The sequence below is a fragment of the Oncorhynchus keta genome, chromosome 19 (genome assembly GCF_023373465.1).
Source record: "Oncorhynchus keta strain PuntledgeMale-10-30-2019 chromosome 19, Oket_V2, whole genome shotgun sequence".
Lineage (NCBI taxonomy): Eukaryota > Metazoa > Chordata > Actinopteri > Salmoniformes > Salmonidae > Oncorhynchus > Oncorhynchus keta.
In genome coordinates, this window is record NC_068439.1 from 21,150,258 (window position 1) to 21,176,066 (window position 25,809).

Below are 25,809 nucleotides of genomic sequence, written 5' to 3' on the forward strand. Positions count from 1 at the left end.
CTCTTTCTCTTTCTCTCTGACTTGCTCTTTCTCTCTCTCTCTCTGACTTGCTCTTTCTCTCTCTGACTTGCTGTTTCTCTCTCTGCCTTGCTCTTTCTCTCTCTGACTTGCTCTTTCTCTCTCTGACTTGCTCTTTCTCTCTCTGCCTTGCTCTTTCTCTCTCTGACTTGCTCTTTCTCTCTCTGCCGCGTTCTCCTTCTGTCTTACTCTTGTTTTCTCTTTCTGCTACCATTGTGCAGCCAGGCATAGAAAAGATACAAAACATACACACATATTCACCCCCTCTCTTCCCTTCTCCCTTCCGTCCAGCTTCATAAGGTGGCGGTGGGTCGGGCGGCGGACCTGCTGAAGCTGCATGCGGAACACTTGCCTCTGCGGGCCCTGAAGGCCTCGGGGGGCGAGGGCAACCTGGAGGCTGTGGCAGAGTACGCCCGGACGCTCGGCGAGCAGAAAGAACAGCTGGTGGAGGTGAGAGAAGCTCACTGGGCTGGGGAGGTTGACTTAAGTCTGTTGAGTCTCCTTGATCAAGTCACCATTGAAGCACAATAAAGTATTCAATTCAATCCACAGCAATCCAACCTCATATCCATCTCTTTATCTGAGGTATATGGACATGTGTGATGTGGGATACTGGCTTTGGAAGCCTGTATGTATTTTTTCAATTGAAACATTTGGATAAGTATCTTGATCTGTTGTTGGCATCAACATGTAACACATACACTGCTCATATCCAGTCATATTGATGTTAGACGTCCATGTTCTTTGTCCTGTTCCAGACTTGTCGTCTGCTGTGTCACGTTTCGGGGACAGAGCCTCTGGAGATCACCTGTATACACGCTGAGGAGACCTTCCACGTCATCGGCCCCCAGGTAACACACACTGACAGATAAAACACACACTGACAGGTAAAACACACACACACTGACAGGTAACACACACACACACTGACACGTAACACACACACACACACACACACACACATACACACTGACAGGTAAAACACACACACTGAAAGGTAAAACACACGCACACTGAAAGGTAAAACACACACACTGACAGGTAAAACACACACACTGACAGGTAAAACACACCCATACTGACAGGTAAAACACATACACACTGACAGGTAAAACACACACACTGACAGGTAAAACACACACACTGACAGGTAAAACACACACACTGACAAGGAAAACACCCACTGACAGGTAATGCACACACACTGACAGGTAAAACACACACATTGGCAGTTAAAACACACACACTGACTGGTAACACACACACTGACAGGTAAAACACACACTGAAAGGTAAAACACACACTGACAGGAAACACACACACTGACAGGTAAAACACACACTGACAGGTAACACACACACTGACAGGTAACACACACACTGACAGGTAACACACACACACTGACAGGTAACACACACACTGACAGGTAAAACACCCACTGACAGGTAATGCACACACACTGACAGGTAAAACACACACTGACAGGTAACACACACACTGACAGGTAAAACACACACTGACAGGTAACACACACACACTGACAGGTAACACACACACTGACAGGTAACACACACACTGACAGGTACACACACACACTGACAGGTAACACACACACTGACAGGTAAAACACACACACTGGCAGGTTAAACAGACACACACACTGACAGGTAAAACACACACACTGACAGGTAAAACACACCCACACTGACAGGTAAAACACACACTGACAGGTAATGCACACTCACTGACAGGTAATGCACACACACTGACAGGTAACACACACACACACACACTGACAGGTAACACACACTGACAGGTAACACACACACACTGACAGGTAACACACACACTGACAGGTAACACACACACACTGACAGGTAACACACACACTGACAGGTAAAACACACACTGACAGGTAACACACACACACTGACAGGTAACACACACACTGACAGGTAACACACACACTGACAGGTAAAACACACACACTGACAGGTAAAACACACACAGTGACAGGTAACACACACACCCCTTGACAGGTAACACACACACACTGACAGGTAACACACACACACTGACAGGTAAGACACACACTGACAGGTAACGCACACCCACACATATGCATCACACTCACACTGGGAATGGGCCCCTGAAGGGCCAAAACAAGACACATGAGATGGCATAGTCCTGATCATGTCTGATACAGTCCATGTTGCGACAGAAACTTGATCATCTGTATAACCTCTCCATTATCAAGGTTCAGTTTTTCAGCACATCCCCTGTCATCTAGATCCCTTATAGCATCAACACCATACATTAAACACAGCCAACCATTGCAGAAAAAGACATTAAGAAGACTTCATCTGATACATGGAGAAATAACTCAGACAACCACATGCACACAAGTCAGAGTGCATCACCCCCAGTGTGCTGCATTTAATTGGCAATTACCCGCAGGAGTCCCTTTATTATCATTGAAAGACACGCACAGACACACACACACACACACACACACACACACACACACACACCAGTATCATCCCTCCCTGCTGGGCGGTGGCTCCCTCTCTGTGACCTTATTGATTGGTTGACCTTTGAGCTTATGAGCTCAGTCATTACTGCGGGGTCATGCAGCGTCTGATGTTACCGTGGGAGGATCATCACATTTCACACTATACCCCCAGCAGCAGAGAAAGACCTTCCTGACGGCCTGGAAGACCAAACATAATTAGAAAAGTGGGGAACAAAACGGATGCCCTGCCCACTGAAGATTGTGTGAAATGGAACAAATCCACCCCCACACTGAAAGGTAATGATCCGGTGTAACTCCGGTGTCTCTGCTGTCTCATAGTAGTTCAACATTGTACGAGACTGAGGCTTGTTTCCATTCAAATCACCCTCTCCTTTTCTTGGGCCCCTTGTTGGTCTTCCCTCAAAGAGTCAACTGGTCTGGATAGGTACTGCTGTGAGTAACATAGTAATAATGTTTCCCATGTGGGGTTGCCTGATTTTGAAAATGGGGTCGCGAGAGAAATGGTGAAATAAAATTTTGAAGCAAAAATATAAAATAATTAAACTGTTTTCCTCCTACAGATGTGGCTCAGTCGTTTGAAAGGTTTAAGCTATAAAATATTATGACCCCATCACTGAAAGACTCTCAGGAACATGCATGTGTCTGTTTCCTTCTACAATGCCAACAAGCCTCATTAGAACAGAGTGGACAATACCAGGCACTAAGTCAGACTGGGAGGAAAAGATCATACATAATTATTAGCTGAGAACATTCTGAACTTCCCAATAGCTTTCTGATGCATTTCAATCACTTCAACCCAGTACTTTTGAAATACTGTAAAAAGTACTGTCAGACTCATTTGTAATAGGCTGATTACATCATTTTTGTTACATGGTGTGGTCATGAAACAAATGTGATATCAAAATGGGGTCAGGGGTCAAAAAGTTTGGGATCCCCTGACTTAAGGTAGAACTTAGTGCACCTTATCAAAACACTTTCACAGTCCAATACAGTGTAAAACATATATCCATCTGCTCACTCCCTCCCTCTCTCTCTCTCTCCCCCCTTCCTCTCTCCCGTCAGATCATCTCTGCAGCCCAGACGCTGGCCCTGCACCCATCCAGTAAGATTGCCAAGGAGAACTTGGATGTGTTCTGTGAGGCCTGGGAGTCCCAGCTCTGCGACATGGCAGTGCTGCTAAGGGAAATCAACGACGTGTTCGAGGGCCGCCGAGGTGGGGCTGCCAGTGGTAGGAGAGGGAGAGAGGGATGGGTGTGTGTTATGGGCAGTCGCAGGAGAGGGTTGTCGTAGGACAGCTCACCACAAGCCGTGGTTGTTTTTATTCTCTGTCTCTCGCTGAGCTTTGGTAGTCGAAAATGTATTGATCCTATTCATAGACAGTTAAATCTCTATAACCGTAGTTGTTTGTATTATCTGACACAAGCTCTATCAGGAGGGGATGTCAGATTAAAGCACCATCAGCAGGATACCTCTCATTGAGTTGGAGATGCAAACCGTTCTGTTACAGGCCTGATAGCCAGTGTGTGTCCCAGCGTGGTGATGCCAGACGTTTCTCAGAGCTCTCTCCCAGCATGCAGCGTGAGTCCTGTCATCCGTAACCTCTGTGGCGTGTCACGGTGCCAGTATTTATGGGCTACGATCCCAATGACAAGCAGCGAGAGAGACGACGTCTCCCTACTAAACCAATTGAATAGAGGAGGAATAGGGATAAATCTCCCTCCCTGGTGGAAGTTTAACGATGAAGTTCACACTGTGCCCTCGAGTCGTGGCTCTCACATAGTAAAAGTGCTATTTTTCCTCTGGTAAAGCTGGTATGGGTGTGTGTTTACCTGTGTATGTGTGTGTGTCTACCTTTCTGTTTGTGTGTGTGCTCGCGCTTGTGGAGGGGGTGTGTTACTCAAGCGACACAGACAGGCCCTCCAAAAAGCTGCCTGTACTTTTATGTGAAGTAATGCTCCTTGAACATGTTAGTAATGTTTATCACACCCTCACCACCACTGGAAATTATATGTCCCTTTATTCCAAACTTGATTGGTGAATTAATTGGTTGCACTCCATTTGAAGTCTGATAGATGATGTGTTGGGGACAATCAACTGTACTATAATAGAGGGTGTGTTAGGGATAATCAACTGTAGTATAATAGAGGATGTGTTAGGGATAATCAACTGTAGTATAATAGAGGATGTGTTAGGGATAATCAACTGTACTATAATAGAGGGTGTGTTAGGGATAATCAACTGTAGTATGATAGAGGATGTGTTAGGGATAATCAACTGTAGTATAATAGAGGATGTGTTAGGGATAATCAACTGTAGTATAATAGAGGATGTGTTAGGGATAATCAACTGTAGTATAATAGAGGATGTGTTAGGGATAATCAACTGTAGTATAATAGAGGATGTGTTAGGGATAATCAACTGTAGTATGATAGAGGATGTGTTAGGGATAATCAACTGTAGTATAATAGAGGATGTGTTAGGGATAATCAACTGTAGTATAATAGAGGATGTGTTAGGGATAATCAACTGAATCCCTCCCTTTTAGTATCATTTCATGGGTTGGCGTGGGTCATTTCAAAAGGTACACAATACTTTCACTGGAAAATGATTCTTACCAAACTTACCTTGTGACCAATGCCCAAAATATGACTTAAAAAAATATATTTCCTCAAAATACTTTCTTTCTTTCTGATTAATTACAGGTGATAAGAGAGCCTACGTGTCACTTCCCAGACCAGGGGTGAGTATCAGAATATACAATGTTATGACTGGTGGATATTTCTTATTTAATTTTATTCAAATTACTTTCCATCATTTCCTCCTTTAATATCACTCATCCTGTCAAAACGTTTCTCCCGCCAGAAACATTCAGCCAACCTGAAGACGGTGAAGGCAGTCAAGCTAGATGCAGAGGTATAACTTGATCATCAATTACACAATACACCTCATATTGCCTGTGTCCCAATACACCTCACATAGTCTGTGTCCCAATATACCTAACATAGGATGTGTCCCAATATACCTAACATAGGATGTGTCCCAATATACCTAACATAGGATGTGTCCCAATACACCTGACATAGGATGTGTCCCAATACACCTCACATAGGTTGTGTCCCAATACACCTCACATAGGCTGTGTCCCAATACACCTCACATAGTCTGTGTCCCAATACACCTCATATAGTATGTGTCCCAATACACCTCACATAGGATGTGTCCCAATACACCTCACATAGTCTGTGTCCCAATACACCTAACATAGGTTGTGTCCCAATACACCTAACATAGGTTGTGTCCTAATACACCTCATATAGTCTGTGTCCTAATACACCTCATACAGTCTGTGTCCCAATACACCTCACATAGTCTGTGTCCTAATACACCTCACATAGTCTGTGTCCTAATACACCTCGCATAGTGTGTGTCCTAATACACCTTGCATAGGCTGTGTTCCAATACACCTCATATAGGTTGTGTCCTAATACACCTCGCATAGGCTGTGTTCCAATACACCTCACATAGTCTGTGTCCTAATACACCTCATATTCTGCCCTTGAGTTGCGTTCCCATGCAAAACTAGACAGATAGCTAACAACTAAGTCTTCAATAAAACTCACAAGGCGTGACTTTTCTTGAATGAATATATTGAAAACGTTTATGTTGTGAAACTGCAAAATACAGAAAAGAATATACTTTAGTGTTCAATTCACACCGACATACTGTAGCTGTACATTAAACATTTGAAGTTGCATAAATACAAAGCACGTGCTAAGGTACCATGCATCTGGCATGATGCCAAACCATATAGCTAATTGTTAACCATATGGTAATTGCTCCTTTCATTACTCTAATAATGTATAACCATCTATGTAGAATAACAAAGCATATTACACTAGAAACAGTAACAAAACTACAGTATTGTATATTTTACAATTCGTTTGCATGACGCATGAGCAAAGTAATACAGCTAACGACATACATTAAAGGCATTACAATTTGTGAGTATAAATGCAACCAACATTGATATGTAAGCAACTATCAATAACAAGATTATCATCATTAGCTAAATGCTTGAATCGAACTTACAAATATTTTTCCAAGGCTGAAGCGTGACAAGAAATAACTACATTGAAAGACCTGCAACGTAGCGTTGTTTGTAGCTGCTCTATGCGTGCAAAACAAATTCTGTACTTCCTATTTGCGTCGTCTCTCTAAGTACCAGAAAGCGCCACTAGGGGGCAAATAACACCATTGAACACAATGAAAATCCAATTTAACCATTGTAATAAAATAATCTGTTACCTTCTAACAGGATGGCAGCACACTCCCCGCCTGGTATAATGAAATTGAACCACTATGAAATAAAACATATCAAGAAAAAAATAATGTCCTTTCTATTTTTATCTTTTGTCTCTAGGATGCTTCAGAAAGAAGAACAACAATCTCTGAGATTGGTCTCAGAAACACCTTAGCAGCTCCTTGCTTGACAATTTTTAGTTCTACTTTCCTAACCTTTTTGTCAGTACTGGGAAAGGTTTTTACCACAAGCCCGACTGGCCAGTCATTTCTGCATGCCTGACTGTCTTTCAATAAGACAACATCTCCCATTTTTACATTTGGCTTTTCTGCTGTCCATTTTCTGCGTCTCTGCAGCGTTGTCAGGTACTCCTGTCTCCACCTTTTCCAAAAGGTGTCAGCGAGACACTGGACTTGCTTCCACTGTTTTCCTTTTTCAATGCATTTGAATTCCTCTCTGAAGGCTTCATGTTGCACACAGTGAATGATTGCTGTTTTGGCTTGTGACAACTCACTTGTACCGCATGGTTTATTACAGTCATGCCAGCCTCTGCAGCTGGTGTTGTCTGCACCTTCATGGAAGGATCTTGCAACATGAATGAGTCGTGCTGTGGCTCGATTGAGAGTTTTCCAGCTTGAGAACCTCTCAAAGCGATGAGAGCCGAGTTGAGCTCCAGAAACTTTAGAGGCAAAGACAGTGACGTCTGGTCGAATCTCTGCATCTGTGTGAGGCTCTACAAGGTCAAAATTGATGTTCTCAGGCTTACTCAAGTTTGTTTGGGTCAGGAACGGTGGACCTGAGAACCAACTAGTGTGTTTTAAGAGCGCAGCAAGTATGGGCCTGGTTGCATGGTCTGCTGGATTGCTGTCAGTGTTTATATAGCACCACTGATCTGGATGGGTAGACTTCCTGATGCAAGTTATCCTATTGGCCACATAAACATAGAATCTTTTGGTGACATTGTGGATGTAACCGAGAACTATCTTACTGTCTGTGTAGAACTTGGCTGCATGTATATCAATGTCAATTTCATCTTTGATCAGTTCATACAACTCAACAGCTAGCAAAGCCGCACACAGTTCTAGGCGTGGGATAGTGTGGGCCGGACGAGGGGCCAATTTTGATTTCCCCATGACAAATCCAAAATGGCATTGACCTTCCGAGTCAATAACTCTCAGGTAGGCTACCGCTCCTATGGCTACTGTAGAGGCATCTGAGAAGATGTGTAGCTCTCTTCTTTGATTGGTAGACAAGGAGACTGGGATGGAGGTCCGCTGTATATTCATATGTTCCAACTCCATCAAAGATTCCTTCCACATTTTCCATTCCTCTTCTTTTCCTGTGGGAAGAGGGGCATCCCACTCACTCTGATCAGAAGAGAGTTCTCTGATTAAGGCTTTACCTTGCATTGTTATTGGAGCCACGAACCAAAGGGGGTCATAAAGACTATTCACTGTGGACAGGATGCCTCTCCGCGTAAAAGGCTTCTCATTGTGGGACACCTGGAATGAGAAGCTGTCTGTTTCCAGGTTCCAGGAAAGTCCCAGACTCCGTTGAAAGGGGAGAGGATCCACTCCTAGGTCCAGATCTTTTAAGTCTTTCGCACGGTCCTCCATAGGGAAGGCTTCCATAACTGTTTTGCTATTGGATGCAATCTTGTGTAGTTTCATGTTGGACTCCGCCAACATTGCTTATGTTTTTCTTAGAATGTTGACAGCTTCTTCTGTAGTAGTTACTGATGTCAGATCATCATCGATGTAGAAGTTCCTCACTACATATTGCTTGGGTTCTGACCCGTGTTCCTTCTCACCCTGTAGCGCTGCTCTTCTCATGCAGTAGATGGCTACAGCTGGTGAAGGGCTGTTCCCAAATACATGGACTTTCATCCTGTACTCAGTTATGTTTCTATCTGGGTTGTTGTCTTCATACCAGAGAAACCTTAAGTAATCTCTGTGATCCTCACGTACAGCAAAACAGTAAAACATTTGTTGCACATCTGCTGTTAGTGCAATGCAATCCTTGCGGAAACGCATTAGGACACCCAAGAGTGTGTTGTTTAAGTCTGGACCACTGAGCAGAACATCGTTAAGTGACACGCCTTGACACTTAGCACTGGAGTCAAATACTACTCGTATTTGTTCAGGCTTTTGTGGATGGTAAACACCAAATATGGGCAGATACCAACGTTCTTTGTCTCCCTCTAGTGGCTGTGAAGGTTCGGCTTGGTCGTTATCCAGCATCTTTTGCATGAAGTCAATAAAATGACGCTTCATGTCAGGCTTTTTGTCTAAAGTCCTGCGAAGTGATGTGAGACGGTTCATGGCCTGCTCCCTGTTATTAGGAAGGCGACGTCTAGTGGGGCGAAAGGGTAATGGAGCCACCCAGTTGTTTCCATCATCCTGGAAAACCTGTTTGTCCATAATGTCCAAGAAGGCTTTATCCTCCACTGATGGTGCTGGTTTATCGTCGTCTTGTGTTTTGTCGAACACGGAACATCCCAGGCTGTCTGTGTTCACAGTTGTGCTTGGATCTCTCGAGTGCACTGTAGAGGGAGAGATGTGTTTCTGAGCTACGCTGTTGTAGTTCTCTTTTACCTGGATGATGTCAGGGCAAGGGCTCAGATAGGATGTGCGACCATTTTGAAGTATGTTTGTCCTGAACACGTTAACATTGGCTGGTCGGTGAGCCGTTCCCAGACAGACCTCACCCACAATGACCCACCCGAGGTCGAGTCGCTGTGCATAAGAGTGTCGTGGGGCCCATTGATTTGCTCTCGTACCTTGTGTACCCTTAAGATGTCTCGTCCTAAGAGCAGGAGGATGGGAGCGTCTGGGTCCACAGCTGGAATTCTGTCCATAACTGGTTGCAGATGGGGATGATGATACGCAATGTCGGGGAGGGAATCTCCATCCTATCGTCTGGCATCATATCACACTCTATCAGAGTAGGGAGAGTGAGCTGCATGTGTCCATCTATAGACTCCACCATGAAGTTGACGGCTCTCCTGCCTGAAGTCTCTGTTACCCCAGAACACGTCTTCATGGTGTATGGAGCAGAGTTGTCATTGATGTTGAAGAGACTGAAAAACTCTGTCTTGGCCAGAGATTTGTTACTCTGTTCATCAAGCACTACATACATTTTGACAGCTTTCTCTCTTTTCCCAGCCGGATAAGCTTTGACTAGGCATATTTTTGAACATGATCTTGGGATTGACTGCCTCACCACAGATCTCTGTACACTTTGAGGTGACAGATAGAAGAGCATCGTCACCTTGCTCCCCGCCATGCTCTGTCTCTGCTGTAGCGGTGTCTGTATTTGTAGGGGCTGGGCCTGGATGCAGAGCAGCAAGATGCCTGTCGCTGTCGCACTCAGAGCACTTGATTGAAACCTTACAGTCTTTAGAAGCTTCCTTCTCAGCATAAGAGACTTGTGCGCGTGCTGCGTCCGCCTTGGCGCGTGCTTTGACGGCTGCAGAACTCGCCCGTTGAGGATCTGCTTGACTGTTTTGATGACCTTGATCTTGTAGATTGAGACTTGGTCCCAATGTGCTGAAGAGGCTCTTCCATCTCTCTCTGTTGAACACCTGGCTCTGGTTGTTGCATCGTAGACTGCTGGTCTTCCCTAGGATAAGAGGCTTTGTTGCCTGATGAACGTAGAAACATAACCACCGTGTGCAGTTATTCTTGTGCTTGAGCCCGCTGTGATTATGTTTTTTCACTATTCTGCCCTTGAGTTGCGTTCCCATGCAAAACTAGACAGATAGCTAACAACTAAGTCTTCAATAAAACTCACAAGGCGTGACTTTTCTTGAATGAATATATTGAAAACGTTTATGTTGTGAAACTGCAAAATACAGAAAATAATATACTTTAGTGTTCAATTCACACCGACATACTGTAGCTGTACATTAAACATTTGAAGTTGCATAAATACAAAGCACGTGCTAAGGTACCATGCATCTGGCATGATGCCAAACCATAGCTAATTGTTAACCATATGGTAATTGCTCCTTTCATTACTCTAATAATGTATAACCATCTATGTAGAATAACAAAGCATATTACACTAGAAACAGTAACAAAACTACAGTATTGTATATTTTACAATTCGTTTGCATGACGCATGAGCAAAGTAATACAGCTAACGACATACATTAAAGGCATTACAATTTGTGAGTAAATGCAACCAACATTGATATGTAAGCAACTATCAATAACAAGATTATCATCATTAGCTAAATGCTTGAATCGAACTTACAAACAAATATTTTTCCAAGGCTGAAGCGTGACAAGAAATAACTACATTGAAAGACCTGCAACGTAGCGTTGTTTGTAGAATTCTGTACTTCCCATTTGCGTCGTCTCTCTAAGTACCAGAAAGCGCCACTAGGGGGCAAATAACACCATTGAACACAATGAAAATCCAATTTAACCATTGTAATAAAATAATCTGTTACCTTCTAACAGGATGGCAGCACACCTCACATAGTCTGTGTCCCAATACACCTCACATAGTGTGTGTCCCAATACACCTCACATAGTCTGTGTCCCAATACACCTCACATAGGTTGTGTGTCCTAATACACCTCACATAGGTTGTGTCCTAATACACCTCACATAGTGTGTGTCCCAATACACCTCACATAGTCTGTGTCCTAATACACCTCACATAGTGTGTGTCCCAATACACCTCACATAGGTTGTGTGTCCTAATACACCTCACATAGGTTGTGTGTCCTAATACACCTAACATAGGTTGTGTCCCAATACACCTCACATAGTCTGTGTCCTAATACACCTCACATAGTCTGTGTCCCAATACACCTCACATAGGGTGTGTCCTAATACACCTCACAATAGGTTGTGTCCTAATACACCTCATATAGGCTGTGTCCCAGTGGTACTCTATTCCCCCAGGTGCCCTGGTCAAAATAAGTGCACTATATGGGGGATAGGTTGCCATTTGGGACACATCCATTACCTCTACTTTCTCACCTTGACAGGTGAATTAATTCTGCAGGAAATGAATAACTGTTCAAACACACTATTGGGGAATTATCCCGATATTGCAGGAACCATGGTCTGCTAGATTTTAGCAGGACTCTGTCAGTCATGACTGGGCATGCAGGGTCGAGAGTATTTTATGAGTAACTTAGTACACAAAGTGATAATCAATAATTGGAAATAATTAGGAAATATTATGGCTGATTGATAATGCATGACATTTAGAGGTGAAGAGCAGAACTGAGTTTATATTCAAACTGATAATGCCCTGACCTTAGAGAGCCTGTTAATTTCTCTATTTGGTTAGGTCAGGGTGTGATTTGGGTGGGCATTCTAGTTTTCTATTTCTTTGTTGGCAGGGTATGGTTCCCAATCAGAGGCATTTGTCTATCGTTGTCTCTGATTGGGAATCATACTTAGGCAGCTTGTTTTCCACCTAAGTTTGTGGGATCTTGTCTATGTTCAGTTACTGTGTAGCCTGCAGAACATTACATTCATTTATCTTTGGTTGTTTTTTGTTGTTCATCTAAAAAAAAATATATATATATTTCACCTTTATTTAACCAGGTAGGCAAGTTGAGAACAAGTTCTCATTTACAATTGCGACCTGGCCAAGATAAAGCAAAGCAGTTCGACAGATACAACAACACAGAGGACATGGAGTAAAACAAACATACAGTCAATAATACAGTATAAACAAGTCTATAAGGCAAAAAAGGCCATGGTGGCAAAGTAAATACAATATAGCAAGTAAAACACTGGAATGGTAGTTTTGCAATGGAAGAATGTGCAAAGTAGAAATAAAAATAATGGGGTGCAAAGGAGCAAAATAAATAAATAAATTAAATACAGTTGGGAAAGAGGTAGTTGTTTATAAATTATTAAATTAAATTATAGGTGGGCTATGTACAGGTGCAGTAATCTGTAAGATGCTCTGACAGTTGGTGCTTAAAGCTAGTGAGGGAGATAAGTGTTTCCAGTTTCAGAGATTTTTGTAGTTCGTTCCAGTCATTGGCAGCAGAGAACTGGAAGGAGGCGGCCAAAGAAAGAATTGGTTTTGGCGGTGACTAGAGAGATATACCTGCTGGAGCGTGTGCTACAGGTGGGAGATGCTATGGTGACCAGCGAGCTGAGATAAGGGGGGACTTTACCTAGCAGGGTCTTGTAGATGACATGGAGCCAGTGGGTTTGGCGACGAGTATGAAGCGAGGGCCAGCCAACGAGCATACAGGTCGCAATGGTGGGTAGTATATGGGGCTTTGGTGACAAAACGGATTGCACTGTGATAGACTGCATCCAATTTGTTGAGTAGGTTATTGGAGGCTATTTTGTAAATGACATCGCCAAAGTCGAGGATTGGTAGGATGGTCAGTTTTACAAGGGTATGTTTGGCAGCATGAGTGAAGGATGCTTTGTTGCGAAATAGGAAGCCAATTCTAGATTTAACTTTGGATTGGAGATGTTTGATATGGGTCTGGAAGGAGAGTTTACAGTCTAACAAGACACCTAAGTATTTGTAGTTGTCCACGTATTCTAAGTCAGAGCCGTCCAGAGTAGTGATGTTGGACAGGCGGGTAGGTGCAGGTAGCGATCGGTTGAAGAGCTTGCATTTAGTTTTACTTGTATTTAAGAGCAATTGGAGGCCACGGAAGGAGAGTTGTATGGCATTGAAGCTTGCCTGGAGGGTTGTTAACACAGTGTCCAAAGAAGGGCCGGAAGTATACAGAATGGTGTCGTCTGCGTAGAGGTGGATCAGGGACTCACCAGCAGCAAGAGCGACCTCATTGATGTATACAGAGAAGAGAGTCGGTCCAAGAATTGAACCCTGTGGCACCCCCATAGAGACTGCCAGAGGTCCGGACAGCAGACCCTGTGATTTGACACACTGAACTCTATCAGAGAAGTAGTTGGTGAACCAGGCGAGGCAATCATTTGAGAAACCAAGGCTGTCGAGTCTGCCGATGAGGATGTGGTGGTTGACAGAGTTGAAAGCCTTGGCCAGATCAATGAATACGGCTGTACAGTAATGTTTCTTATCGATGGCGGTTAAGATATCGTTTAGGACCTTGAGCGTGGCTGAGGTGCACCCATGACCAGCTCTGAAACCAGATTGCATAGCAGAGAAGGTATGGTGAGATTCGAAATGGTCGGTAATCTGTTTGTTGACTTGGCTTTCGAAGACCTTAGAAAGGTATGGTAGGATAGATATAGGTCTGTAGCAGTTTGGGTCAAGAGTGTCACCCCCTTTGAAGAGGGGGATGACCGCAGCTGCTTTCCAATCTTTGGGAATCTCAGACGACACGAAAGAGAGGTTGAACAGGCTAGTAATAGGGGTGGCAACAATTTCGGCAGATAATTTTAGAAAGAAAGGGTCCAGATTGTCTAGCCCGGTTGATTTGTAGGGGTCCAGATTTTTCAGCTCTTTCAGAACATCAGCTGAATGGATTTGGGAGAAGGAGAAATGGGGAAGGCTTGGGCGAGTTGCTGTTGGGGGTGCAGTGCTGTTGACCGGGGTAGGAGTAGTCAGGTGGAAAGCATGGCCAGCTGTAGAAAAATGCTTATTGAAATTATCAATTATGGTGGATTTATCAGTGGTGACAGTGTTTCCTATCTTCAGTGCAGTGGGCAGCTGGGAGGAGGTGTTCTTATTCTCCATGGACTTTACAGTGTCCCAGAACTTTTTTGAGTTAGTGTTGCAGGAAGCAAATTTCTGCTTGAAAAAGCTAGCCTTGGCTTTTCTAACTGTCTGTGTATAACGGTTTCTAGCTTCCCTGAACAGCTGCATAGCACGGGGGCTGTTCGATGCTAATGCAGAACGCCATAGGATGTTTTTGTGTTGGTTAAGGGCAGTCAGGTCTGGGGAGAACCAAGGGCTATATCTGTTCCTGGTTCTAAATTTCTTGAATGGGGCATGTTTATTTAAGATGGTTAGGAAGGCATTTTAAAAAAATATCCAGGCATCCTCTACTGACGGGATGAGATCAATATCCTTCCAGGATACCCCGGCCAGGTCGATTAGAAAGGCCTGCTCGCTGAAGTGTTTCAGGGAGCGTTTTACAATGATGAGTGGAGGTCGTTTGACCGCTGACCCATTACGGATGCAGGCAATGAGGCAGTGATCGCTGAGATCTTGGTTGAAGACAGCAGAGGTGTATTTAGAGGGGAAGTTGGTTAGGATGATATCTATGAGGGTGCCCGTGTTTAAGGCTTTGGGGGGGTACCTGGTAGGTTCATTGATAATTTGAGTGAGATTGAGGGCATCAAGTTTAGATTGTAGGATGGCTGGGGTGTTAAGCATGTTCCAGTTTAGGTCGCCTAGCAGCACGAGCTCTGAAGATAGATGGGGAGCAATCAGTTCACATATGGTGTCCAGAGCACAGCTGGGGGCAGAGGGTGGTCTATAGCAGGCGGCAACGGTGAGAGACTTGTTTTTAGAGAGGTGGATTTTTAAAAGTAGAAGTTCAAATTGTTTGGGTACAGACCTGGATAGTAGGACAGAAATCTGCAGGCTATCTTTGCAGTAGATTGCAACACCGCCCCCTTTGGCAGTTCTATCTTGTCTGAAAATGTTGTAATTTGGAATTCAAATTTCAGAATTTTTGGTGGTCTTCCTAAGCCAGGATTCAGACACAGCTAGAACATCCGGGTTGGCAGAGTGTGCTAAAGCAGTGAATAGAACAAACTTAGGGAGGAGGCTTCTAATGTTAACATGCATGAAACCAAGGCTATTACGGTTACAGAAGTCATCAAAAGAGAGTGCCTGGGGAATAGGAGTGGAGCTAGGCACTGCAGGGCCTGGATTCACCTCTACATCGCCAGAGGAACATAGGAGGAGAAGAATAAGGGTACGGCTAAAAGCAATAAGAATTGGTTGTCTAGAACGTCTGGAACAGAGAGTAAAAGGAGGTTTCTGGGGGCGATAAAATAGCATGAAGGTATAATGTACAGACAAAGGTATGGTAGGATGTGAATACAGTGGAGGTAAACCTAGGTATTGAGTGATGAAGAGAGAGATATTGTCTCTAGAAACATCATTGAAACCAGGAGATGTCATTGCATGTGTGGGTGGTGGAACTAATAAATTGGATAAGGTATAGTTAGCAGGACTAGAGGCTCTACAGTGAAATAAGCCAATAAACACTAACCAGAACAGCAATGGACACCCAGCCAGGACGGGTTGTGCCAGCTCTACGCTCCAGACCACCAGTGCGCCTCTACAGTCCAGTACGTCCTATGCCTCCTCCCCGCACTCGCCCTGAGGTGCCTGTCATCAGCCCGGTGCCACCTGTACAGGTCCCAAGCATCAGGCCTCCAGTGCGCCTCCACAGTCCAGAGCTTCCGGCGACAGTTCCCAGTCCAGAGCTTCCTGCGACAGTTCCCAGTCCAGAGCTTCAGGCGACGGTCCACAGTCCACAGTCCGAGAATGCCAAAAATGTGCAAAGCTGTCATCAAGGCACAGGGTGGCTACTTTGAAGAATCTGCAATATAAAATATATACTTTTTTGGTTACTACATAATTCCATGTGTTATTTCATAGATTTGAAGTCTTCACTATTATTCTACAATGTAGAAAATAGTCCAAATAAAGAAAAACTCTGGAATGAGACTTTCCAATCTTTTGCCTGGTACTGTATGTTCCATCACTATTGGGAAACTGAGTCCTATTTTGTTCAGTACTTTCGAATGGGATTATTAACTATTAACAAATACGGGATCTGTTATCTTTCTTTCTTTCTTCAGGAGCAGAGCACCATAGCCAAGCTGGGTCTAGAGCTGCGTCTTCTGACTTCAGACATGGACACGGAGGTGGAGAAGTGGGAGGACCAGGAGCATGACATCGTCCGCCAGGGCCAGAGCTTGTCCAGCATGGCCTACTCCATGTACCTCTTCACCAGGTAGACCGTCCGTCCGTCCGTCCGTCCGTCCGTCCGTCCGTCCGTCCGTCTGTCTGTCTGTCTGTCTGTCTGTCTGTCTGTCTGGTTGCTTTTGTGTGACAGAAGATTGCAACTTTTACCGCAAGGTACTTTGCACCAGCCAGGTATTGACCGCCAGCCAAGTATTGACCACCAGCCAGGTATTGACCACCAGCCAGGTATTGACCCCCAGCCAGGTATTGACCACCAGCCAGGTATTGACCACCAGCCAGGTATTGACCACTAGCCAAGTATTGACCACCAGCCAGGTATTGACCACCATCCAGGTATTGACCACCAGCCAAGTATTGACCACCAGCCAGGTATTGACCACCATCCAGGTATTGACCACCAGCCAGGTATTGACCACCAGCCAAGTATTGACCACCAGCCAGGTATTGACCACCATCCAGGTATTGACCACCAGCCAAGTATTGACCACCAGCCAGGTATTGACCACCAGCCAGGTATTGACCACCATCCAGGTATTGACCACCAGCCAGGTATTGACCACCAGCCAGGTATTGACCACCAGCCAGGTATTGACCACCAAGTATTGACCACCATCCAGGTATTGACCACTAGCCAGGTATTGACCACCAGCCAGGTATTGAACACCATCCAGGTATTGACCACCAGCCAGGTATTGACCACCTCTGTATGGATATAGAAGTAGAGGACACAGATGCCATCACAAATCTTGTTGATATGATGTGCATAGTCAATATACACTACATGGCCAAAAGTATGTGAATTTGGCTATTTCAGCCAGACTGTTCAGACAGGTGTATAAAATCAAGCACATAGCCATGCAATCTCCGTAGACAAACATTGGCCATAGAATGGTCCGTACTGAAGAGCTCAGTGGCTTTCAACTTGGCACTGTCATAGGATGCCACCATTCCAAAAAGTTAGTTAATCAAATACTGTATGAACCCTGCTAGAGCTGCCCCGGTCAACTGTAAGTGCTGTTATTGTGATGTGGAAACATCTAGGAGCAACAACGGCTCACAGAACGGGACTGCCGAGTGCTGAAGTGCGTAGCGCGTAAAAATCATCTGTCCTCAGTTGCAACACTCACTACTGAGTTCTGAACTGCCTCTGGAAGCAACTTCAGCACAATAACTGTTCGTCGGGAGCTTCATGAAATGGGTTTCCATGGCTGAACAGCCGCATACAAGCCTAAGATCACCATGCACAATGCCAAGCGTCGAATGGAGTGATGTAAAACTCACCGCCATTAGACTCTGGAGCTGTGGAAACGCATTCTCTGGAGTGATGAATCACACTCCACCATCTGGAAGTCCGACGGACAAATCTGGGTTTGGCGGATGCCAGGAAAACGCTACCTGCCCCAATGCATAGTGGCAACTGTTAATTGTTGTTGGGGGAGGAATAATGGTCTGGGGCAGTCATGGTTTTGGCTATGGATGACAATGCCCCCGTGCACAAAGTGAGGTCCATACAGAAATGGTTTGTTGAGATCGGTGTGGAAGAACTTTACTGGTCTGCACACAACTACATTGAACACCTTGGGATGGGATGAATTGGAACGCCGACCTGAGCCAGGCCTAATCACCCAAAATCAGTGCCCGACCTCACTAATGCTCTTGTTGCTGAATGGAAGCAATGTTCAACGAGCAGGTATCCACATACTTTTGGCCATGTAGTGTGCTTCATCAGTTGTTATCATCAGGTAATATATAATTCACTCTGTTTCATTTTTCGTTCATTTCCTGTATCGATTGTGTAGGGGGGAGGGCCTACTGAAGACAACCACGGATCTTTTCCATCAGGCTGAGGTAAAGTACTGTACATGCCCCCTGTCCTCCACTCCACTCATCCCTCTCCTCTTCCTTCATCCTCGTCTACTTCGTACAGGGCTTTAATTGAATCTGTCCCAGGTTCAATTAAGGACAACCACGTCCCTGGGAGAAGACAGAATCAATACTGTATTAAAAGGCCCAAGACAATAATTTGTCTGTGGTAAAGAGAGGATGACTAGAGGAGCAGAATGGCCTGCGCTTAATATAGAGAGGGAGCGGGAGAGGCAGAGAGAGAGAGAGAGGCAGAGAGAGAGAGACAGAGAGAGAGAGAGGCAGAGAGAGAGAGAGATCATAGAGACGCAACTATACTTTATATAACTCTACCCTTTCACACAGCATAATGTAACCTGCAATTATCGTAATTGGCTGCTCACTGATTGGCTGATTGAAATGCATCTTTTGAATTTGAAAACCTACAGTGTGTGCTGGTCTTGTTCACATCCTCCTGGCTACTTACCATACAGCCATTGAGTGTAATTGACAATACTTGGCTGATAGATTTGCCAGACCAGTGTTCAGAATGTTCTGCCAGTGAAGTGAGTCATGCTTTTTGACTTCTCGTTCTCTTTTTCTCTCTTTCTCTTTCTGCAGGTGCTTTCTGAGGAGGGACTCCAGCTGTGTTCTTCACTACACACTTTCTCCACCCAGGTACACAATGCACGCACGCAACCACACAAAAAACACACAGGCTCCGAGACCGCTTCTACCCCTAAGCCATAAGACTGCTAAATAGCCAGACAGCTAAATAGTCAATTAATGGTACCCAGACTGCACTGACTCTATCTTGCATTGACCCTACGCACTCTCACTAGACTTTATATACACACCGTATACACACTCAGTCACACATACTACATTGACACGGCCCACACAAAACCCACACACATTCACGTACATACGGACACACACACACACACACACGAACACACATTATCAAATCAAATGTATTTATATAGCCCTTCTTACATCAGCTGATATTCAAATTGCTGTACAGAAAAACAGCCTAAAACCCCAAACAGCAAGCAATGCAGGAAGCACGGTGGCTAGGAAAAACTCTCTAGAAAGGCCAAAACCTAGGAAGAAACCTAGAGAGGAACCAGGCTATGAGGGGTGGCTAGTCCTCTTCTGGCTGTGCCGGGTGGAGATTATAACAGAACATTGCCACGATGTTCAAATGTTCATAAATGACCAGCATGGTCAAATAATAATAATCACAGTAGTTGTCGAGGGTGCAGCAAGTCAGCACCTTAGGAGTAAATGTCAGTTGGCTTTTCATAGCCGATCATTAAGAGTATCTCTACCGCTCCTGCTGTCTCTAGAGAGTTGAAAACAGCAGGTCTGGGACAGGTAGCACGTCCGGTGAACAGGACAGGGTTCCATAGCCGCAGGGAGAACAGTTGAAACTGGAGCAGCAGCACGGCCAGGTGGACTGGGGACAGCAAGGAGTCATCATGCCAGGTAGTTCTGAGGCATGGTTCTAGGGCTCAGGTCCTCCGAGAGAGAAAGAAAGAGAGAATTAGAGAGAGCATACTTAAATTCACAAAGGACACCGGATAAGACAGGAGTAGTACTCCAGATATAACAAACTGACCCTAGCCCCCCGACACAAACGACTGCAGAATAAATATTGGAGGCTGAGACAGGAGGGGTCAGGAGACACTGTGGCCCCATCAAATCAAATCAAATTTATTTATATAGCCCTTCGTACATCAGCTGATATCTCAAAGTGCTGTACAGAAACCCAGCCTAAAACCCCAAACAGCAAGCAATGCAGGTGTAGAAGCACGGTGGCTAGGAAAAACTCCCTAGAAAGTCCAAAAACCTAGGAAGAAACCTAGAGAGGAACCAGGCTATGTGGGGTGGCCAGTCCTCTTCTGGCTGTGCTGGGTGGAGATTATAACAGAACATGGCCAAGATGTTCAAATGTTCATAAATGACCAGCATGGTCGAATAATAACAAGGCAGAACAGTTGAAACTGGAGCAGCAGCACAGTCAAGTGGACCGGGGACAGCAAGGAGTCATCATGTCAGGTAGTCCTGGGGCACGGTCAGAGGTCCTCCGACAGTTGGCCCGTCCTCTACTGGCTGTGCCGGGTGGAACAGATCATGGCCAAGATGTTCAAATGTTCATAAATGACCAGCATGGTCAAATAAAAGTAAGGCAGAACAGTTGAAACTGGAGCAGCAGCATGGCCAGGTGGACTGGGGACAGCAAGGAGTCATCATGTCAGGTAGTCCTGGGGCATGGTCCTAGGGCTCAGGTCAGTTGAAACTGGAGCAGCAGCATGGCCAGGTGGACTGGGGACAGCAAGGAGTCATCATGTCAGGTACTCCTGGGGCATGGTCCTAGGGCTCAGGTCCTCTGAGAGAGAGAAAGAAAGAAAGAAGGAGAGAATTAGAGAACGCACACTTAGATTCACACAGGACACCGAATAGGACAGGAGAAGTACTCCAGATATAAAAAACTGACCCTAGCCCCCGACACAAACTACTGCAGCATAAATACTGGAGGCCGAGACAGGAGGGGTCAGGAGACACTGTGGCCCCATCCGAGGACACCCCCGGACAGGGCCAAACAGGAAGGATATAACCCCACCCACTTTGCCAAAGCACAGCCCCCACACCACTAGAGGGATATCTTCAACCACCAACTTACCATCCTGAGACAAGGCTGAGTATAGCCCACAAAGATCTCCGCCACGGCACAGCCCAAGTGGGGGGCGCCAACCCAGGCAGGATGACCACAACACTGAATCAACCCACTCAGGTGACGCGCCCCCTGCAGACAAACTGATCATCTGTTGACACCACCTGACAGGGCCAAACAGGAAGGATATAACCCCACCCACTTTTCCAGAGCACAGCCCTACACCACTAGAGGGATATCTTCAAACACCAACTTACCATCCTGAGACAAGGCCGAGTATATCCCAATAAGATCTCCACCACGGCACAACCCAAGGGCGGTCGCCAACCCAGACAGGAAGATCACGTCAGTGACTCAATCCACTCAAGTGACACACCCCTCCTAGGGACAGCATGAAAGAGCACCAGTATGCCAGTGACTCAGCCCCTGTAATAGGGTTAGAGGCAGAGAATCCCAGTGGAGAGAGGGGAACCGGCCAGGCAGAGACAGCAAGGGTGGTTCATTGCTCCAGAGCCTTTCCGTTCACCTTCACACTCCTGGGCCAGACTACACTCAATCATATGACCCACTGAAGAGTTGAGACCGAGTCTGCGTCTCTCACATGGGTAGGCAGACCATTCCATAAAAATGGAGCTCTATAGGAGAAGGCCCTGCCTCCAGCTGTTAGCTTAGAAATTCTAGGGACAATTAGGAGGCCTGCGTCTTGTAAGTAGCGTACGTGTAGGTATGTACGGCAGGACCAAATCGGAAAGATAGGTAGGAGCAAGCCCATGTAATGCTTTGTAGGTTAGCAGTAAAACCTTGAAATCATCCCTTGCCTTAACAGGAAGCCAGTGTAGGGAGGCTAGCACTGGAGTAATATGAAACAAAATGTTGGTTCTAGTCAGGATTCTTGCAGTCGTATTTAGCACTAACTGAAGTTTATTTAGTGCTTTATCCGGGTAGCCGGAAAGTAGAGCATTGCAGTAGTCTAACCTAGAAGTAACAAAAGCATGGATTCATTTTTCTGCATCATTTTTGGACAGAAACTTAGAGATTTTTTGCAATGTTACGTGGATGGAAAAAGCTGTCCTTGAAACATATGTTCGTCAAAAGAGAGAGATCAGGGTCCAGAATAACGCTGAGGTCCTTCACAGTTTTATTTGAGACGACTGTATAACCATCAAGATTAATTGTCAGATTCAACAGAAGATCTCTTTGTTTCTTGGGACCTAGAACAAGCATCTTTTTTTGTCAGGGTTTAAAAGTAGAAAGTTTGCAGCCATCCACTTCCTTATGTCTGAAACACAGGCTTCCAGCGAGGGCAATTTTGGGGCTTCACCATGTTTCATTGAAATGTACAGCTGTGTGTCATCCGCATAGCAGTGAAAGTTAACATTATGTTTTCGAATTACATCCCCAAGAGGTAAAATATATAGTGAAAACAATAGTGGTCCTAAAACGGAACCTTGAGGAACACCAACATGTACAGTTGATTTGTCAGAGGACAAACCATTCACAGAGACAAACTGATATCTTTCCGACAGATAAGATCTAAACGAGGCCAGAACTTGTCCGAAACCAGGCCAGACAAATTTGGGTTTCCAATTTCTCCAAAAGAATGTGGTGATCGATGTTATCAAAAGCAGCATTAAGGTCTAGGAGCACGAGGACAGATGCAGAGCCTCGGTCTGACTCCATTACAAGGTCATTTGCCACCTTTACAAGTGCAGCCTCAGCGCTATGATGAGGGCCAAAACCAGACACTAGCATTTTGTATACATTGTTTGTCTTCAGGAAGGCAGTGAGTTGCTGCGCAACAGCTTTTTCAACAAAAAAAATGAGAGGAATGGAAGATTCGATATAGGCCGATAGTTTTTTATATTTTCTGGGTCAAGGTTTGGCTTTTTCAAGTGTATTATGTTCAACATAAGAGGGCCAAGCACAGGAAGCAGCTCTTTCAGTAGTTTAGTTGGAATAGGGTCCAGTATGCAGCTTGAGGGTTTAGAGCCCATTATTATTTTCATCATTGTGTCAAGAGATATAGTACTAAAACACTTGAGTGTCTCCCTTGATCCTAGGTCCTGGCAGAGTTGTGCAGACTCAGGACAACTAAGCTTTGGAGGAATACGCAGATTTAAAGGGGAGTCCGTAATTTGCTCTCTCATGATCATGATCTTTTTCTCAAAGAATTTATTACTGCTGAAGTGAAAGCCATCCTCACTTGGGGAATGCTGCTTTTTAGGTAGCTTTGCGACAGTATCAAAAATACATTTCGGATTGTTCTTATTTTCCTCAATTAAGTTGGAAAAATAGGATGATCGAGCAGCAGTAAGGGCTCTTCGATATTGCACGGTACTGTCTTTCCAAGCAAGTTGGAGGACTTCCAGTTTGGTGTGGCGCCATTTCCGTTCTAATTTTCTGGAAGCTTGCTTCAGAGCTCAGATATTTTCTGTATACCAGGGAGCTAGTTTCTTATGACAAATGTTTTTAGTTTTTAGGGGTGCAACTGCATCTAGGGTATTGTGCAAGGTTAAATTGAGTTCCTCAGTTAGGTGGTTAACTGATTTTTGTCCTCTGACGTCCTTGGGTAGGCAGAGGGAGTCTGAAGCGGCATCAAGTAATCTTTGTGTTGTCTGAGAATTTATAGCACGACTTTTGATGCTCCTTGGTTGGGGTCTGAGCAGATTATTTGTTGTGATTGCAAACGTAATAAAATGGTGGTCCGATAGTCCAGGACTATGAGGAAAAACATTAAGATCATAACACACACACATGCACACACTCACTTTTAGACTTGTAATTTGCTGCTGCTACTCTGTTCTTTTTTTTACTCCTATTATTATCTATCCTGATCCTGTCCCTTTACCCTGCCTTTATGTACATATCTACCTTAAATACCTTATTATTATCTATCCTGATCCTGTCCCTTTACCCTGCCTTTATGTACATATCTACCTTAAATACCTTATTATTATCTATCCTGATCCTGTCCCTTTACCCTGCCTTTATGTACATATCTACCTTAAATACCTTATTATTATCTATCCTGATCCTGTCCCTTTACCCTGCCTTTATGTACATATCTACCTCAAATACCTTATTATTATCTATCCTGATCCTGTCCCTTTACCCTGCCTTTATGTACATATCTACCTTAAATACCTTATTATTATCTATCCTGATCCTGTCCCTTTACCCTGCCTTTATGTACATATCTACCTCAAATACCTTATTATTATCTATCCTGATCCTGTCCCTTTACCCTGCCTTTATGTACATATCTACCTTAAATACCTTATTATTATCTATCCTGATCCTGTCCCTTTACCCTGCCTTTATGTACATATCTACCTCAAATACCTTATTATTATCTATCCTGATCCTGTCCCTTTACCCTGCCTTTATGTACATATCTACCTTAAATACCTTATTATTATCTATCCTGATCCTGTCCCTTTACCCTGCCTTTATGTACATATCTACCTTAAATACCTTATTATTATCTATCCTGATCCTGTCCCTTTACCCTGCCTTTATGTACATATCTACCTTAAATACCTTATTATTATCTATCCTGATCCTGTCCCTTTACCCTGCCTTTATGTACATATCTACCTTAAATACCTTATTATTATCTATCCTGATCCTGTCCCTTTACCCTGCCTTTATGTACATATCTACCTTAAATACCTTATTATTATCTATCCTGATCCTGTCCCTTTACCCTGCCTTTATGTACATATCTACCTTAAATACCTTATTATTATCTATCCTGATCCTGTCCCTTTACCCTGCCTTTATGTACATATCTACCTTAAATACCTTATTATTATCTATCCTGATCCTGTCCCTTTACCCTGCCTTTATGTACATATCTACCTTAAATACCTTATTATTATCTATCCTGATCCTGTCCCTTTACCCTGCCTTTATGTACATATCTACCTTAAATACCTTATTATTATCTATCCTGATCCTGTCCCTTTACCCTGCCTTTATGTACATATCTACCTTAAATACCTTATTATTATCTATCCTGATCCTGTCCCTTTACCCTGCCTTTATGTACATATCTACCTCAAATACCTTATTATTATCTATCCTGATCCTGTCCCTTTACCCTGCCTTTATGTACATATCTACCTTAAATACCTTATTATTATCTATCCTGATCCTGTCCCTTTACCCTGCCTTTATGTACATATCTACCTTAAATACCTTATTATTATCTATCCTGATCCTGTCCCTTTACCCTGCCTTTATGTACATATCTACCTTAAATACCTTATTATTATCTATCCTGATCCTGTCCCTTTACCCTGCCTTTATGTACATATCTACCTCAAATACCTTATTATTATCTATCCTGATCCTGTCCCTTTACCCTGCCTTTATGTACATATCTACCTCAAATACCTTATTATTATCTATCCTGATCCTGTCCCTTTACCCTGCCTTTATGTACATATCTACCTTAAATACCTTATTATTATCTATCCTGATCCTGTCCCTTTACCCTGCCTTTATGTACATATCTACCTTAAATACCTTATTATTATCTATCCTGATCCTGTCCCTTTACCCTGC

The 25,809-nt window shown here is 44.2% G+C and overlaps 1 protein-coding gene across 8 annotated transcripts in view; it reads left to right on the forward strand.

Annotated features, from left to right (window-relative positions):
• LOC118397968 (alpha-catulin-like) overlaps positions 1 to 25,809 on the forward strand; it is a 151,944-nt gene that overhangs the window by 104,540 nt on the left and 21,595 nt on the right. For 6 of the 8 annotated variants that reach the window (XM_052470020.1, XM_052470015.1, XM_052470016.1 and 3 more), the window contains 8 exons: positions 310 to 468; positions 777 to 869; positions 3,614 to 3,779; positions 5,254 to 5,291; positions 5,414 to 5,464; positions 16,595 to 16,749; positions 18,521 to 18,569; positions 19,185 to 19,241. In XM_052470020.1, the coding sequence (XP_052325980.1) occupies positions 310 to 468; positions 777 to 869; positions 3,614 to 3,779; positions 5,254 to 5,291; positions 5,414 to 5,464; positions 16,595 to 16,749; positions 18,521 to 18,569; positions 19,185 to 19,241 (768 nt within the window). The remainder of the gene's footprint in view (positions 1 to 309; positions 469 to 776; positions 870 to 3,613; positions 3,780 to 5,253; positions 5,292 to 5,413; positions 5,465 to 16,594; positions 16,750 to 18,520; positions 18,570 to 19,184; positions 19,242 to 25,809) is intronic. The other 2 variants (XM_052470017.1, XM_052470019.1) reach the window with 1 other exon arrangement.